Consider the following 19,225-nt stretch of genomic DNA (forward strand, 5'->3'; position numbering starts at 1 on the left):
AATTTCCCATGGTGTAACTCTCTTAGGAATTTCATCAAACACCTAACATGTGAAATAGACTACAAGGATCTACAATGGAAATTCCTTCTTCCCTCAACCAATTTCAACAAGAACAACCCCAAAATAGTTCTTTAATCCCACATACTATAGTCTAGTGTCACATGCATGGCCTATTTCTAACCCCACAATATATTTTTGAACTCATAATCTCTTATATGAAATCTTAGAAGTAGGACTTACCCAGAAGGATACTGAGCTAGAGATGAGCTTTCTTGATTCTTGAGAATTTGTGCAAGATTGGGTGATTGGAGGGCTAGGTTGCCTCTTTCTCTCTCTAAAATGCTCTCACCTCTCTCTATATTTAGTAGAAAATTGCCCCAAATGAAGCCCCAAAGTTTATTTATCAAAATGGGGTCGGATATGAAAATTTCCAAAAATGACCCCCGAAGTCAATTATGTGGTACAATTATGCTATAGCATAATCGTTTTGTGGGCAGCAGAATTGCAGTATAATCATTAATAGACAACATAATCAATTATGCGACAACATAATCAATATGCGACAGCATAATAGTTTGCTCGTCTCTACTCCACTTTGTGATGCTTATGCGGTCCGCGGAATCGTTTTACGGTCACAAAATTGATCGCAAGTCTAGCCTTTGGTAATTTGATCATAACTTTGTGTAGGAATATCTAATGACGAACAGTTTGAAGCGTTAGAAACTAGACTCGAAGATATTTTATTTGATAGGTTGTTCATCACATAAATATCGTATACATATATAAATATGCTCGTCCAAAGTTTGGACTTGTGCGAACTCATTTGGAATTTTAGCCTATTATATAATTTTCCAACTCGACTTAGATATAGGCCTCTCAATAGTCCCCACATTACTTATTATATGACTTATACACTTATTTACCATATCCAATTGATATACATCATTTTAATAGAACATAAAGTATTGTAATTAGCCTAACTGGCACCACGAAATCCTAAATTACTTAAGAGAAATTTTTTGGGGCCTTACAACGGACATCTTGATTCTTGAACTCAACACCTCATCTTCGTGCTATAGCCTGATCCATTGTGAGGCTGACACTCGACGTGATCCCCTAAACCCGATTAAATAGCAAAATCGGGCAAGATTTTAACCGTATACAGATAGGCCCCTCATTTCTTGGAGTGTAATGAGAAGAAACGAACTGAGTCTTTGATTTTATACTTAGACCAATTATGATGTCATTCTTATGACGTAAGCGACAAAAACGACCGAAGCGTCACGTCGGTACGGTTCCCAAAATCATTAATTACCGTCAGTTGATGGTCGGCCACTAGTGCCCTTGAACCATCACCATAAATCCTTAAATAGGTCTTCTTCTTACTTCTTTAAACTTTACTATGAAATTTTCTTGTACTAATCTTAATAATCCTTCTGAGTTTTTCAAGTTTTTCTACAAGTCTCCAAAGATCTTCACATCTCATTTAGCCTCTCCGCTCTTGCACAATTTCTAGGCCTCGTTACCAATCTTTCTTCAAAACTATAAATCTCGTCTTCTTCTTTTTCTAAATCTATACCAAAATGGCAAAAACATCAAAAATCGTTCCCAAAAGGAAAAAGCTTCTTCATCGCGGGCAGGTCGGCGACAAAAATGCCGGTGGAGCCACGCATCAAGGAGTGCGTTCCCGGGGCATGCAATCTCACTTCTGATTTCAAGATCGTGAAAACCTCGCAGGTCCCTGGCCGATGTGAGCTGATGTTGAGATATATATGCTCGATAACTGAGGATGGCCTGAAGCAGGTGAAACAATATTGCCACTATGAAGTCAAATAAGTGGTGATTCCGACGCTTGAAGAGGACATCACCTCCCACGTGAAAGGGTTCTTGAGTGTTTACACTTACCCTATTATACTGGGTCCCGTTGACCCTGTTATCCTCGAGTTTTGCTGCCAATACCAAATAACCCTGGGACAGATCCATCCTTCTTTCTGGTGCATTGTTATTTTGCTTCGATTCTTCGTGAGCAAAGTCGAGAGGATGCCTTTTACCCTCGATCATCTCATTAGAATGTACAACCCCGGTCTTTATCGAGGAAGACTAATAAGGCTTCAGCGTTAAGCTACCAAGGTGCTTCTCTCAAGCATAGATGAGGACAAGGATCGAGGATAGATGGGCCTATTTGTCCGAGTAAGGAATTCCAGCATAATTCCAGCCGAGAAGATGCCTTTCCCTGAAGAGTGGAACATGAAGAGTAAGTACAAACCCACCTATAGCTTACGTTTACCACTTTGTTTCTTTTTCCTTTCTGTATTGACATCTTTTCCTATGATGCAGTGGTTTCTTGGGTGCCAAGTGCAATCCCGAACCTTGAAGGTTGTGTTCGGAAGCTGACCTCGACCTCTTCGTACACTAAGTGCTCGTGGCGTGATTTGTCAAGGGGCCGATGGGAGGCCAAAAATCATGGTAAGCTTCTCTATCCGTGTTTGATTCCCTTTTAAGAAATGTTTCTTTTTTATTTTCACTTGATTTCCCCCCATACAGGAATCAGAGACAATGCTGTCATGAGGTCGTCCCCACTTGGGGAAGAGGAGGCCCCGAAACCGGCTAAGGATAAGAAGAGGAGAAGGGTCTCGCCTTCCGATACTCCAAAGCCTAAAAAGAACAAGGCTCGTAAGTCAAAGAATGACACTGCCGCTCTGCCTACTGACGTAGCCCAGAAACTATGAGATGAAGAAAAGGAGAAAGAAGATGCTGACTATGAGCTGGCGGCTCGAAAGAGGGGGAGCGCCGAAGCTTCAAAGGTAGCGGTGAAGGTCGAGGAGGCTCATCTTCGGACCGAGGAGATCTCGGAAGATGGTCCGAGAAAAGTCCACCAGTCATCGGAGGCTAAAGATGTCTCCCGTCGTGATGAACAATCGATGAGTGTACCTGTCCGTCGTGACGAACAATCGGCGGATGTGCCTGAAGGGTCCAGTTCTGAGGCCCTTCGAGAAGGAGAGAGCGCCCCAAGTGTCTTGCTTGGGGCAATCAACATTGATGATTCGCCGCCCCTCCCCACCTTTTCTACGGGGAAAAATCAGGAGGTCTAGGCTATGGAGACCCCCACTATGGGAACGACCCAAGAAGGGGATGACTTATTTCGTGGCTACTTCACGGGGGTTGATGATGTTTCCGATCTGGATGTATCGATCATTTTCGATGAGGCTCAGTGACTCCTGAACCAAGTAGATTTCAGCCTCCGCTATTAGTTTTACGTTTACCTCTATTTCCTTTTGCCTGATTTTCTTACTTTCTCTTTAGGCCGTGACGCTTCATTAGGAAGCATTTTCCAAATCCGGAGCTGAGTTGAACCAATGTGAGGCCGATCTCAAAAGGCTCGCGAAGGAGAGAAATGCCCTCAAACTCTTTAGTGGGCAAAAAGAAGAGGAGATTAAGGACCTCCGAGATGAACTGGCCAAAGCTCACAAAGAGCAGATTGACTTGATCGAGCAGGTAATGAAGAATTTTCTTAGAAGTTTGGTGTGTCGATTTGGGGATGGCAACTAATACTTTGATCCAACAGGTTCAGCAGAAGACCAAAAAGATCGAGCAGCTTCGCGAGGAGGCTAAGATGAAAGAGGCAGAGACTTTGGGGTAGAAGTAGAACATGGACCATCTCATCTCGGAGAAAGATACTGCTCGAGCCCAGCTATTTTCGGTTGAGCGTCAACTCCAAAGCATGAAGGAGGAGAGCTTGTCCCGAGCCAAGAAAATTGAGGAGCTTGAGACTCGGTTGGTTGCTAAACTTGTAAAGGCCGCATCTGAAGTAGAAAAAGTAAGGGCTGATGCAGAGGCGGTCGTAGCCGTCTACCGAGCCGATGCGGAAGCAGCTAACGCTCGAGCAAAGTAAATTTCCGATACTGCTCAGGTTCAATCATTATGCGTTACCGAGCATGCCAAGTTCCAATCTCGGAGAGAGACTCTAGAAGAGATTTATGCTCGTGGTTTAACCTTACTGCCGATATCGAGAATGCGAAAGTTCTAGAGGATGAAGCCAAAGCTTTGCTCTCTGATTATGATGACTCTGGGAGCGCGAGCGGAGAAGATGAAGATGAAGCTCCCGGGGAAGATTAGGAAATTAGAATTTTTTCTTCTTTTTCGGATTTTTGTGTAAGACCCTTATTGGTCTTTGTAAATACTTTTGCATATATGAAAGATCCTTTTTCTTTCCAATTTGTCTTTGATTTCTGTTTTGTGGAAAATCTATTTTGCTTTCGCCTTATGATAATTCTAATATACTTTAGGTCTTGTGAGAAATTTGACTCACTTCGTTGCCTTGTGAAAATTTTGTTGAAATTGGATTGCTATAATCTCTATAATCGAGTGAGTACTTGCTCGAACCCGGAGTAGTAAATACCCTTGGGTTTTGGTTAAGCGAGGGCGGGTCCTCGAGCTCAGCAATGTAATGTCCCTCAGGCTCTTGAATCGGACCGATATGACCTCCAAAGAGTAGCTTTTTCCCTTTTTCGGCTTAAAATTTTAATCATATAAAAATTTGTTATGGCTTACCATGGGATAGATCTGTACCCATTAGGATTCAGTGTTGTCGAAAACATTTGTTACGCCTTAGCATAAGTTTGTTCAATTTGGTACCTCTTAAGGTTTTCGAGGGTTGATGTTCTCGAAACCCTATGTATATTTGCCGAGGGTAGCCCTTTTTTAATCGGTTTTATGAAAATATTTGAAGGCCTGTTTGATTAACGATTTCAGACATCTCCGAACCGTGTTAGTTTAGCCATAGCCTTTAACTTGATATTTGCCCATTGGGCTTGTTTCTCGATTATACTTCAAACTTGTTTGAAGTATCACTCACCGAGTGGGGTGGCCGTGGCCTATAAAATTGAGGATCATTTTTTTAAGGTCTTAATATTTCGAAGTTTAATAATTCGAGCATGTCAATTTTCGGACGATGGTCCCCGAGTACGAGGTTAATTGCTCGAGCTTTAGTTACGATTCGCTCTTGAGCCGGTTTGTGTAATATATCGTAAGTACGAAATTGTAAAGTATAAATCTCAATAAGGAATGGAACATTTGATAAGCAAAAAGTACTTCTTTTAATGGATCATTCATACATACATGTTTTGTCATTACGGCTCGGGCAATTTACATGGGCACGGTTCGTTTGACCGTTTGGCCCTTTACAAAATTTTCCTATCGAGACCCTGTTGACACGAATCATCTTCCTTGAAAACATAACATTCGAGTGTGGTGCCCCCCCAGTATTCGAGGTTAATTGTAAAGAAGCCTCAAATACTGTTGAATTGTCCCCAGGTACCACAGATAATTGTTGCCTCGTTAAAAAACTCGTCGGAAAAACCCATTTGGGACAAAAATCGATCTAAGGGAAAAAGAGCACAATACGTGCTTTAAAACCTGAGGTCCTTATGTTGAAGAATTTCCCGATGTCTTTGATCGAACAACTGTAATAAGTTAGTATCGAATATAAACAAAAACGGGAGAGAGTCATACCTTAGCAATAATATCGTTTGAGGAGTGATATGTTTCAATTATTTGGTAGTAGTTCGTCGTTCATCATGCCAAGCTTATAAGATCCCTTTCCGATGACACCGAGGACCTGATATAGTCCTTCCCTATTTGGGTTGAGTTTCCCCTTGTTTGGATCTCGAGTGTTGAGGGTGACGTTTCTCAAAACTAAGTCCCCTGTTTTGAAGTGTCGAAGATTGGCTCTTCAATTATAGTATCTTTCTATTCGTTGTTTTTGGGCGGCCATTCGAACGAGGGCGGCTTCCCGTTTTTCGTCTAGAAATTCGAGGCTTGTATTCATAGCCCCGTAATTTGATTCTTCCATTGTGTATCAAAACCTGACACTTGGTTCCCCAACTTCGACTGGGATCAAAGCTTCGGTGTCATATACTAAGGAGAACGGTTTTGCCCCCGTACTAGATTTTGTCGTTGTCTGATATACCCAAAGGACTTCGGGCAAAATTTCTCTCCATTTCCCCTTAGCATCGTTCAACCTTTTCTTTAGGTTTTGAATGATGGTCTTGTTCGTTGCTTCAGCCTGTCCATTCACACTAGGATGATACGACGTCGATAATATCCTTTTATTTTGTGATTTTATAGGAACTTCGTTATTTTGCTGCCAATAAATTATTTTCCATTGTTGCACACTATTTCAGCGGGTATCGCGAATCGGCATACGATGTGATCCCAGATGAAGTCTATAACTTCTTTCTCTCTGTCTTTCTCGAAAGCCTATGCTTCAACCCATTTAGAGAAATAGTCAGTCATAAATAAAATGAACTTAGCTTTACCTGGGGCAGATGGCAGAGGGCCGACGATATCCATTCCTCATTTCATGAACGACCATAGGGATAAGACTGAATGAAGCTGCTCCCCTGGCTGATAAATCATCGGTGCATGTCTTTGGCATTTGTCGCATTTTCGAATGAACTCCTTAGTATCTTTTTCCATACTATCCCAATAATACTCTGCTCTAATGACTTTGTGAACCAGTGATTCTGTACCGGAATGGTTCCCGCAAGTGCCCTCATATTATGGATCCAAGGTCTCCCGAGCAGCGTGTTGTATCTCATATCACCTTCGATTACATGGAACTTTGTTTTCTGAATAGTTCCAGCCACGTGCACTGGCAATATGATTTCCCCTTTTGTGGTTTCACTTGTCATGTTGAAACCGTTGAGCACTCGAGCTGCAGGCACGATTTGATCCTGAAGGCCGAGCTGCTCCACGACCCTCGATCGAATAATATTTGCCGAGCTACCTGGATCAACCATCAGACGTTTAACTTGAAAATTATTCATAAGGATAAATATTACCAGTGCGTCGTTGTGAGGTTGTTCGATCCCTTCTGCATCCTCATCGTTGAAAGATACTACATCCTAAAAATTGGATAACAATTAAACTTATAATGTGGTTTTAAGGATATGCAATTTTACCTAATATCAATTAATAAACGTAAAGATAAGTGATGCAAATTGACAATAATACAAAGCAAACCAGTGTTTGGTTAATGCCCTTGAGCTAATGAACCCTCGAGCTTGGTGAAGTAAGAACAGTTAAAGAGGAGCAAGTCGATGAGCAAAAGAAAGAAACATTATATTGCTTTCATATTCGTGAATGTAGTGTCCTTACAAATGATGGGGACTCCCCTTTATATACTAGAGGAATCCTAATTATTGTACAATTCTAATTACGAAAGTAAATTCCATGATTGGTACAAATAACCGCCCTTGATTTGATCTATTGCGGGATTTCCACCGTGATCCTCCACCGGTTACAGATATCTCATCTTTCCGTTATTGCACTTTACTCGAAGTCGGTCATGCTTAGTGCCAATTGCTGCTGGCCTCGGTCTGGATGGACATCTCGATTCTTGAACTCAACACTTCGTCTTCGTGCTATAGCCCGATCCATTGCGAGGCTGACACTCGATGTGATCCCATGAACTCGATTAAATAGCAAACCCGATTTTAATCGTATACATGACTAATAAACTAATGATCACTCCTTTTGGGTGGATCCAACCCGAGAGCAATATTCCAATCATTGTTGACGATGTTGTTGGAATTGCGTCGCTACAACCTCATGGTTGCACGTGCATCGATATACCTAAGGTGTGTAAAAGAATGCTTGAGAAAAAAAAGTGTATAAAAGGAATTTTTGTGCAAGTTAGGAGATGATGAATGTATGAGTATAACTCTTAAAAAATATGGATATGTTTTAAAAGGTAAACCTATAACTTTAAATCCAAGATCCGTATTTGATGGTTGTCAATCAGGTGAAGGACACAAAACACCTACGTCTCTGTACGGTAATAGACAAGATCGATGGATCAAAGAAAATGGGCAAAATACGAAAACATACCAGGACGCGCGACGACAGAAAGAAGAATATTCGTCCGAAACATGAGCGAAAACATCATGCGACTTCTCCGCTAACCTCTAACTTTACCTCCACAATAGTAACTACCACATACATAGGTACTCACAGCATCTTGGATAAACAAATTAAATCATAACAGTGGCGAACAATTGGCAAAGGAAACCTTAACCATCATTTTGTCGAACATCAAAAAATTAATACTCCTACTACGTTGTTTATACAACGTAACATACCATGACGAACAAAGATACTGGCACTCGTTCTTGTTATTAAAGAGTAGATTGTATTTGTTTGGCGATATTTTTGAGACTCGGCGTGTTTCTGTCCTCCTGGTTAGTACTTTGTTTTTGGTCTTGTCCTGTACTATTTATTTATTTATTTATTTATTCTGTAACTATGTCCTTCACTCCTTGCATGATATCGAAGTTGTTGGCTAGTTTTTATTCATTTCTTTTCCTTATAATGCTCCAGAATGTTGTGGTTTGCTGTAATTTATGCTGTTTAGTGATTGCATTTTGGATCTCGCGCTTGAATTTATTAATCTATACCGAGTATTTTATGACCATTGTATAGCCACGGGTGAATACATTCATTTAGCACCACATAATTAAACGCGAATTTAACTGATGTACAAAAATTTTACATGTTATAACCAGTTGTAGCAGGTTTGTTACCTTATTTTTCAGGTATTATTAGTTACCATTATTATCTCTAATATGACTTGATAGTGTAATAAAACTATTACACTATTTGTGCATAAAAGCTAAACTCATTAAACTCTCCCCATTTTCATGGACTCTTTCTTGTTTTCAGCTTCTTTCTCATACTCACCTTAAGCTTATAGTAGCAGCGTCGAAGGTAGAGTGATGCTCTGATCAGTTTTATTGACACGTACAAAAGATAGACTAAGTTGTTTAGGTATGGTCTTTCGATTAGCGAAATAGTTGAAAAGTTTCCTTACCTTCCTATGTTGACATAGAAAAGCCCCATATGACTGAGGATCGTTTTCACTCTCTGAAAAAGAAAGATGTTCTATTTGATGAAGAAGAAAAGATCAAAGGGAATGAGAGACAAAGAGCAGAGTATTTTTGCAGTCAACAAACACACGTGGCTCAATCTCAGCCTTAGAAGTAAAATAATGGCCCTATTCTCTCGGCTGTTAGATATGAGGAAAGGCAGCTATATATTAGATTTATTCTAGAAAGATCCAAGTATGTGCTTGGCACATGTGTGCACATGGTAGGGAATAAATCTATTATACAGTAATAGTACAAGTGCCAAGCATGTGCTTATCACATGTGTGCACATAGTAGGGAATAATTTGTTATACAATTACAGTACAGTGAATAGGAATAGTACAAGTATAAATAGGATTTTATTTTACACTTTTCTTTTGTAGCAATTACTTGTATATATTCAACTTTGAGTGATGAAGACAGTCAGTGGAAAATTCTCACATTTCACAGTCTTTTTCTTTCATGGTATCAGAGCAACAGTAGCTCGATCCATTTACAATCAACTATCAATCATTTTTTTTTGTTCTTTCCCTTTTATTTTACCTTCAGCCATGACAGGAACTGAATCTTCACCCACTCTTCCTCTAGCTGGTTCAACCAGTAGTGGAGTCACAGCAGACACAAACCATCCTTATTTTCTGCACTCATCTGATGCACCTGGAATGACTTTGGTGAACTCACCATTTGATAGAAGAGGATATCCAGGTTGGAGAAGGTCTGTTTTAATTGCTCTGTCAGCCAAGAATAAGATTGGCTTCATCAATGGGGTTTGTGTTGAGCCAGATCTGGGATCTAAGGAACATCCTCAATGGAGCAGAACAAATGATATGGTCACTTCTTGGTTACTAAACTCCCTATCCAAAGAGATAGGAGACAGTGTGATTTACTCAAAAACTGCACAAAGCCTTTGGAACAGTCTTGAACATAGGTTTGTGCAATCAAATGGGGCCAAGCTCTATCATCTGCAAAAGGAAATTGCAAAATCAGTGCAAGGAAATAGCAGCATAGCAGGATATTTCACAACACTCAAAAGGTTGTGGGATGAACTGGACTCTCTCAACTCTCATCTAGGGTGTACCTGCAACTGCACATGTCAAGGGAAGACAAAGATGGCAAAGTTCTTGGAAGATCAGAGAGTCATTCAATTTCTCATGAGTCTCAATGACTCCTATGCTCAGGCAAGGGGACACATATTGATAATGAACCCACTTCCTAGCATAGATCATGCTTATTAAATACTCTTACAGGATGAAGGACAGAGGGAGACATACCTCAGCCCTCACTATCCAACAGATGGAGCAACATTAATGGCAAATACACAAAACAAGATCCCACAAAGAAATAACAATCAGAAAAGATGGAATCCACCACAAAAGTATGGTAATCAACAATAGAAATTCAAGGGAAGAAAGACCAAATTCAACCCTAATGTGAGTTGTACTCACTATATGAGGACAGGGCATGCAAGATCAGATTGTTATAGGTTGATAGGATTCCCTGAAGATTTTCAGTTCACCAAATCAGGCAACTATCAAGGAGCAGTCAAAGGAAATGTTGTGATGGGAAGTCAGGAAGGAGCAGAAATGGAAGTCACTCCAAATGAGGGAACTGGGAACAATCAGAATCAATTTTTTAGCAAAGAGCAGGTTTCAGAACTAGTGAATCTGATAAAACAGGTGCAGATTGGAGGAGCAGGAAATACAGGAACAGAAATTAATGCAAACGCAGTGACTGGTACTATACTTAAGTATTCTGGCACTTGTCTTGCTGCTTTTAACACTAAGACTTGGATAATTGATTCTGGAGTGTCACACCTCCTTTTTCCGCCCCCGCGAAGGGCGTAGGGAGTTTTCTCCAATTAAAGGACAGTCGAAACGGGATTTGTTTGTTTGTTTCAGAGTCGCCACCTGGGAATTTTAAGGCGTCCCAAGTCACCGGTTTTAATCCCTGAATCGAGGAGAATATGACTCTGTTTGTTATTCTGCGAACCAGAAATCCTGAGTAAGGAATTCTGTTAATTCGGGAGAAGGTGTTAGGCATTCCCGAATTCCGTGGTTCTAGCACGGTCGCTTAACCATTTTTATATTTGGCTTAATTATCTTGATTTACTAAATACCTTTTTTCTTGTTGCCCGATTTTATTACCGCTTTTGTTTAGATTGTTTACAATTATATAAACGAATCACGCGTACGTATATTCGTATTATATACCTTTTATAATTGTAGAGAATCGTGCCACGCATACGTGTACACAAAAAGGTTGATAATATTTTTATATTTTTATTATAAAAAAAATTATTTGATATTCGAAATTGTGCTTAAATTAAAATTAAGAACATTCGCCTTTCTTAAATAGTGAACCGCACATCTTGGGTTTTATGAAATTAATTTAATATCCTCCGACGAATCTTTTTTTATTAAAATTTTGGCTCAAAGTTGCGCGAACGCATAATCCGAACTGCCTTAAAAAATGTAATTTAGGCCACGCGAACGTATCCCTAATTTCACAAAATATTCTTGATAAAATTCTCTACAAATTGTTTATTGCATCCACTTATTTTTATATGAAAGCCATAGAGAAACACTGATTTAGACGTCTCTAAATTTTCTTGAAAAGAATTCAAAAGTTATTATGTGTTGACCGCAAGTCTTATTTTACGCGTATGAATTATATACCTCAAAACTATTCAAATTTTAAAGAATTAATGATATGAAAAAGAAACAAACAACATGTAACTAAATAAAACTACCATTTTTATCGTGGATACAACATTAATATATCCAAAAATCGAATCGCATATAAAACTGGAAAAGAATTAATTTGATAAACAAATTAATAGTTTCTGAAGAATTTTCATTGTTATATTTAATGCGAACTCTATTTCTACATATCCTTGACATAAAATGTTGCAATTCGTGCTTATAAATCCCATATCCTTCTCATATACTTGTTTTTAGTCCAAAGTTATAATTGTTTGGTTAATTTGTTTACAATGGTAGATAAGAATCAAGTTGATAAGAAAGAGAACTATTATACAAATTGATTCAATAAAATTGCATCACATGCAATATAGTTGTACGTCTGAACCATTCCTAATATTCTAACCTCGTAACGAATTATATCAACTCACCTTTCACTTATGGTTATACATGTAACTGTTATCATGCCATGTACGAACAACATACAAGTTACATCAATCTAGTTTTAAATAAAATCGGACTTTTGTGACAAAATATGCTAGTAATGTAGTTTCTTGATAGTTCCATACTATTCCATACTTAGCCAACAATATCATAAGATTTAATTAATGGCTAGCTTTCTGCCATGTTCCCTATCTTATAATTTGAATATAGCTATACTTAATGAAATTCTGAAATAAATAACATTATTACAAAGCTTATGCGAATTTCAAAGGGATGATTAACTAACAGTTCTCACATCAAATGTAAGCTACTATATTAATCAACTGAAACAAAACTGAAATTTAAACTAATAGATTTAAACGAGTAAAAGACATAATTATAATTCCGAACTTTATTTATTTGGCAATGTTGAAGCTTTCCACAACATGAGTCTAAAATATATACCTGATATTGGAAGCAAAAGAAAATGAAGATGAAAATCAGCAGCAGTAATAACAGTACAGCCCAGCAACAACAACCCAGCAACAGTAACAACCCAGGAAAAGAGTTTGCAAACCAGTAGAGCAGTAATCCCAAAAACAAAAGCTTCAAGCTTTGAATGAAACAACAACAATTAATACTGATTTCAAACAAAGAAAGCAGAAGATTTTTTTTTAGTTTTTATTTTTATTTTGAAAGCTTAAATATTTTTCGGAATTTTTCTTTCTCTTAAATGTTCAGCCCTTTTTTCTCTCTATTTCTGTATTCTCTCTTTTCTGTCTGTCTTATCCTCCCTCTAAATCAGATTCAAGACTTCTATATATATCTCATCTCATAAATCTTTTAATCAATTAAAATCAATACTTTTTCATACCAAACCCATTATTCTTCCCACTCATCCCCATTACATTAAATAAATATATTATCACCACCCCATTATCTTTTGTCCCCCATGTTTCACTAAACAAATACAAGATTCCTCCCCACTAAATTTTGTCTTGTCCCCCCTTTATATTAAACAACTATATCACAACCCACCCCATTACATTTTGTCCCCCATGCTTCACATAAAAAATTACAAAAATGTACAATTCCTAAACTACCCCTCTGACCTTATTGCAATTACTAAACTACCCCTGAACGTACTGCAAATTACCAAACTACCCCATCAGCTATAACAAATCAATTAATCAAACTCAACCAAAATATAGCCAATATGACCAATTTCTACATAAATTCAAACAACAAATCTCATGAACATGATTTCTTCAACATTTCAACAACAAATCACATGAACATGATTTCAACAACATTTCAACAACAAATCACATGAACACAAATTGAACAACAAAGAACAACTAAAATTTGATTGAACAATATTTTTAGCAACAAACAAATCTATTTTCAGATTCAACAACAACAATCAAACAAGTATATTTAGATTTCTAAATTCAATAATATTGAACTTAAAATCAACTCTAACAACATTACAACAAACAATTCTTATATTAAACTTTAAACAAGATTATGAGACAAATTCAAGAAATAATCATAAATGATAAACAATAAACAAGAAAATCAAACTTATACTAATTTCGTATTCAAGAACAATCATACAAAGTATGGACATGAATTAAATCTAAAAATAAAAACGACGGATTCAAATGATTAAACCAACATACTTCCCTATTACAACTAAGTTATTTTAGGCAAATAACAAAACAAAACTTAACAATTATGAATTTAAACTTGAACTTAATAATATTAACAATTTCTGGAAAAAATACATAGAACACATGAAACAAATTAATTAAACTTCAATTTGTATTTAACCAACATTAAACTAACAACTTTTTAACTAAACAATAAACAAGAACGATAAAACAAACATGAAATAAACATGAAAAACAACTAATTAAATTTCCATTTGAAATCTGAAAATTATTTCAACAAAACATATGAACATGGACAAAACCAAAAATCAAATATCTACCGATTTTAGATTCGAGAAATATCAAAACAAAATACGGACAAAATAAAACTCAAAATCTACTAACCGGATCGACATGAAATATGTACGGACTGTTTTGACGGATCTTGAACTCAACGACGAACTCACCTTCCTTGAAGAACTCAAAACGACACTCGACGACCTCGACTAAAACTCGACCAAACGAAATGGTGGCAGCAGCATAGCTGAAACAAAATAAGCTGCTCGTGGGCAGCAACAACGCAGCTAAACAAGGTGTGCTTGGACGTAGCGAAGCAGCTGAAATAGATGGAGCAGTAGGGGAGGTCGACGGACAGTGGCGAATAAAATCAGCTGCTCGACGTTGAGGCGATACAATGAAAGCCATGGCTGCCTGTGTTGATGAGGCAGAAGCTGGACGAGGAAGCAGTGGTCGACGAGCAGCGGCGACGGAGTTGGAAGAAGCAGTCGCGACAGCAGCCATGGCGGACTCCTGTTTTTGGAGGAGGAAATGACGCAGTGACAGTAAGTGAGGAAGAAGAAGCAGTAGGGTCAGTAGCAGCTGGAAGGAGGAAGATGGCGATGAAGAAAGCTGGAGCAACGACGCAGCAGCTATGGAAAAGTAATGGAGCGGCATCGCGAAGGTCGTTTGGTTGAAGGAGGAAGACGACGCAACAGTGTGTGTGTGTGTCGTGAGTGTGTGTGTGTGTCGTGAGTGAGTGTGTGTGGCGTGAGGGGAAGGAAGGAAGCCATTGATGGAGCTTGGTGAAGCTTGAGGAAGAAGATGGAAAAAGGAGGGGGGTGGCGGATTGGTTTCTTAGTTTTTAGGGTTTTTATTTTTATTTTTTGTTATTTTTTGTTTTGTTTTGTGTTTTGAAAAAATGAAGAAGGGTGTTGGGTATTTGGACTGGGTCTACCCAGTTCGAAATGGACTGGGTCGTTTGGGAAGATTGGGTATTTTTGGGCTTGTAGCTTGAATTTGAAGAAAAGGCCCAATTCCGATTTTTTGTATTTTGTTTTCTTTTTTCTTCTTTTATTTATCTAAAACTAAATTATAAAAATACTTGAATTATTATTAAGAACTAAATTAAGTTATAAAAGCGCAAATTAACTCTCAATAACAATTAACGCACAATTAAGTAATAATTAAGCATAAAATTGTATATTTTGGACATTAATTGCTAAAAATGCAAACGATGCCTATTTTTGTGATTTTTATTTTTTGTAAAACAAACTTAATTACTAAAAATTGTAGGATTAAATCCTACATGCAAAATGCGACATATTTTTTGTATTTTTATTAATTTAACAAATAAACATGCACAGACAAATACAAATAATTATTCAAAATATCACAAAATTGTACACCAAGAAAAATGAATTTATTTTTGAATTTTTTTTTGGGAGTAATTCTCATACATGGCAAAATTTACGTGCTTACAGTTGCCCCTCTTTGCCCGAAGACACGAAGGGTTTTCGTGCAAAGATAAAGCGAGCGATTTTTTGCCCATCCGAGTACTCCGTATGAAGCATTTTTTGAAAAAGATTTGACCGAACCTTTGCCTCAAAGGTTTCCTACATATCCTGGGCTAAACAGGAATCAGGTCAATGTAGTTCGGGAAGTCTTGGTAGCTGGGACTACCGTGGGACTGCAATGTTACTGTTGTTGCATGCTATTACCACTGCTTACTGATCTCCTTGTTACACCGTGCTTAAAAGAAAACAAGAAGCTAGGCTAGACTGCAATTTGTTCTTGTTGCCTTGCTTTCTTGTCTGCTTGCATTTTTTTCCGGTGCTTTCTTCCTTTCGACACATGCACTTGAGTTTTTACCGGGACCTCTTATTGCAACCTTCTGCTTCCCAGTGTTGGGGATTTTTATTGTTTCCTGCTGGGGATTCCTGTTGTAACCCTCTATTTTATTGTACTCTGACTTGATCTTGAAATGTATGCCTCTGTTGTATGGGCGGGCTACCAACTTCAATACTTGAAAATTAAAGACTGAAATGTATGCCTCTGTTATCTGGGCGGGCTCCCAACTTCAACGCTTGAAATGTAAAGACTGAAATGTATGCCTCTGTTATCTGGGCGGGCTCCCAACTTCAACGCTTGAAATGTAAAGACTGAAATGTATGCCTCTGTTATCTGGGCGGGCTCCCAACTTCAACGCTTGAAATGTAAAGACTGAAATGTATGCCTCTGTTATCTGGGCGGGCTCCCAACTTCAACGACAACTTTAAAAATAAACGTCATTCCTCTCTTCAGGCGGGCTCCTGACTTCAACAACAACTTCTAAAATAAAATTCTTTTCCTCTCTTCAGGCGGGCTCCTGACTTCAACAACAACTTTGAAAATAATCGTCATTCCTCTCTTCAGGCGGGCTCCTGACTTCATCAACAACTTTTAAAATAAAACGCCTTTCCTCTCTTCAGGCGGGCTCCTGACTTCAATAAACAACTTGGAAAATAAATGTCATTCTGTTCTTCAGGGGGGCTCCTGACTTCAACCAATAAATCGTCATTCTGTTCTTCAGGGGGCTCCTGACTTCAACCGATAAATCGCCATTCTGTTCTTCAGGGGGCTCCTGACTTCAACAACTTTTTAAAAAATGCCATTCCTTTCTTTGGATGGCGAGATTTCAACAACCCTTTTTTAAAACGCCTTTCCTTTCTTCAGGCGGGCTCCTGACTTCAACCAATAAATCGCCATTCTGTTCTTCAGGGGGGCTCCTGACTTCAACCAATACATCGCCATTCTATTCTTCAGGGGGGGCTCTTGACTTCAACCAATAAATCGACATTCTGCTCTTCAGGGGGGCTCCTGACTTCAACCAATACATCGTCATTCTATTCTTCAGGGGGGCTCCTGACTTCAACCAATACATCGCCATTCTGTTCTTCAGGGGGGCTCCTGACTTCAACTTCAATCAATACATCGCCATTCTGTTCTTCAGGGGGGCTCCTGACTTCAACTTCAACCAATAAGTCGTCATTATATTCTTCAGGGGGCTCCTGACTTCAACCAATAAATCGCCATTCTATTCTTCAGGGGGCTCCTGACTTCAACCAATAAATCGCCATTCTATTCTTCAGTGGGGCTCCTGACTTCAACAATTCTTTTTTTTTTCAAATTCAAACTTCTTCTTTTTTTCAAATTATCCTAGGAGAAAATTCATCAGACTAGATTTTGATCCTAGGAGAAGATTTATCCGACTAAGATTTTATTATGTTATCTTGGGAGAAAAATTCCGTCGGACCAAGATTTGATATCTTAGGAGAAAATTTCATCGGACTAAGATTTAATTTCTTATCTTGGGAGGAAAAATTCCATCGGACCAAGATTTTGACTCTAGGAGATAAATCGTCAAACTAGGTCCATTTTGTTGTGATCTTAGGAGAAAGATTCATCGGACAAAAATTTCTATCTTAGGAGAAAAATTCATCGGACTAAGATTTGGTATCTTAGGAGAAAATTTCATCGGACTAAGATTTGATTTCTTATCTTGGGAAGAAAAATTCCATCGGACCAAGATTTCTATCTTAGGAGAAAAATTCATCGGACTAAGATTTGATTCTTATCTTGGGAGAAAAAATTCTATCGGACCAAGATTGTGACTCTAGGAGATATATCGTCAAACTCGGTCCATTTTGTTGTGATCTTAGGAGAAAGATTCATCGGACTAAGATTTGATATCATAGGAGAAAATTTCATCGGACTAAGATTTCTATCTTAGGAGAAAGATTCATCAGACTAAGATTTGATATCTTGGGAGAAAAATTTCATCGGACTAAGATTTGATATCTTATCTTGGGAGAAAAATTTCATCGGACCAAGATTGTATCGGGAAGGAAATTCATCAGATTAGGACTTTTATCCTAAGAGGAAAATGTAAAGATCAATGATTTGAGAAACTTACCTTCGTAATTTCTTCTTTTCTTTTCTTTTTCCTTTGCGCTGCTTTGTTCTTGCTTGCTGGGGATAATACCACTGTGGGAGTCTCCTTTCTTCCCCTCCTTCAAATTCAATTTTTTTTTTTTTGGTTTTTTCAACACTGTTGGGGATAAAAGTGTTATTTTCTTGGGATAACGTTGTTGAGGATAACGCTGTTGGGGAATTTTATCCCTTCAAATCGATGCTTCATTCTTATGGAAGTTGCTGGGGATGATAAGGCCCCTTTTTTTTAGCACAAATGTCATCCCTTTGTTCTGTCTGCTGGGGATCAACTTCCTTCATTGGAAACTTATTATGTTGGGGCAACACCGGTTCAAAGACCACTTTCCTTGAGACTGGTGTTATCTTTATTCTTCCTCGAATGGGTACCTGACTTCCCAGAAAATTTTCCAAATGAATGGAAAATTTTCTGCCCCAGTTTGACAGTCTCCCTTATGGCATGCATTTCTGTCATTAATGTCATTTCCTTTACCTGTTTCAAATTAAACAAAATTTGTTAGTTTAAAACACGGTGGTTGGTTGTGATACTCCTACTGGGGATGGCTTTCTCTTTCTCCTTCCTTGCTCTGCGTTCCACAACTTGTTGGGGATGATATTATTTGCTGGGAATGATCCCTTTCTACTGGGGATATCCCTCTTCTTTTGTGGCACAGCTCGGAAACTGGCATTTCCCTGACCTTTTAGTCTCGCATGAATTTCCCAAATCATGCTCATTGCTCTCCCTGATTTGTCCACGGGCCTTGTCCTTGAGGTTTTAATAACCTTTGATTTTGGCAAGGATATCCCTCTTGATACTCGTTAATCTTTTTGTCAATTCCCTTTTGCTGGGGATATCTTTTTTGACACTGGCTTCGCGCTTGTTCCTTGCTGACTATACCATTTGTATGTACTAGTCAGATCTTATCTTGGAAAGCTGATGGCCTATTTTGAAGTCATTTCCCACTTGTTCTGACCAAACAGACTCTACTGGGGAATTTTTCTTATGAAAGGAAAAAAGGAATAGAATAAAAGACAACGGAAAAAGATGACTCCTTAACAAAAGAAACTATAAATAAAAACCTATCAAACGCCGACACCGACTCTAATGGTCGTGACATGTACATGTGGCCTATCCTCTGCCGTTAATCGTCTTTCAAGACCTTCAATTGGCAATTCCCCATCTGATTCTCAATCTTATTCGACTTGTAGTGCCCGAAGGGTTTTCACTATCAAGCCTCTCTCATTTTGGGTTTTTCTCTTAGCTTTCATCGCCTTATGGTGT

At 38.4% G+C, this 19,225-nt stretch overlaps 2 protein-coding genes across 2 annotated transcripts; both read left to right on the plus strand.

The window, feature by feature from the left end:
- Positions 1-2,172: 2,172 nt before the first annotated feature.
- On the plus strand, positions 2,173-3,640 carry LOC138870747 (uncharacterized). The gene is made up of 6 exons (XM_070148582.1): positions 2,173-2,254; positions 2,338-2,466; positions 2,545-2,673; positions 2,737-3,086; positions 3,322-3,495; positions 3,566-3,640. The coding sequence occupies exons 1-6, from the start codon at positions 2,173-2,175 to the stop codon at positions 3,638-3,640; spliced, it is 939 nt and encodes a 312-aa protein (XP_070004683.1).
- A 5,835-nt stretch (positions 3,641-9,475) lies between these two features.
- LOC104221512 (uncharacterized) lies at positions 9,476-10,768 on the plus strand. Its single transcript, XM_009772582.2, has 3 exons — positions 9,476-10,102; positions 10,172-10,304; positions 10,383-10,768. The coding sequence occupies exons 1-3, from the start codon at positions 9,476-9,478 to the stop codon at positions 10,766-10,768; spliced, it is 1,146 nt and encodes a 381-aa protein (XP_009770884.2).
- Positions 10,769-19,225: the final 8,457 nt, after the last annotated feature.

Source organism: Nicotiana sylvestris, chromosome 6 (genome assembly GCF_000393655.2).
Source record: "Nicotiana sylvestris chromosome 6, ASM39365v2, whole genome shotgun sequence".
NCBI lineage: Eukaryota > Viridiplantae > Streptophyta > Magnoliopsida > Solanales > Solanaceae > Nicotiana > Nicotiana sylvestris.

Coding starts and splice junctions, on each gene's coding strand:
- LOC138870747 (XM_070148582.1), top strand. CDS start 2,173: ATGGGCCTATTTGTCCGAGTAAGGAATTCCAGCATAATTCCAGCCGAG. Junction 3,087..3,321: donor CTACGGGGAAAAATCAGGAG/GTCTAGGCTATG, acceptor ACGCTTCATTAG/GAAGCATTTTCCAAATCCGG. Junction 3,496..3,565: donor AGATTGACTTGATCGAGCAG/GTAATGAAGAAT, acceptor TTGATCCAACAG/GTTCAGCAGAAGACCAAAAA.
- LOC104221512 (XM_009772582.2), top strand. CDS start 9,476: ATGACAGGAACTGAATCTTCACCCACTCTTCCTCTAGCTGGTTCAACC. Junction 10,103..10,171: donor TCAATGACTCCTATGCTCAG/GCAAGGGGACAC, acceptor ATACTCTTACAG/GATGAAGGACAGAGGGAGAC. Junction 10,305..10,382: donor GAATCCACCACAAAAGTATG/GTAATCAACAAT, acceptor ATATGAGGACAG/GGCATGCAAGATCAGATTGT.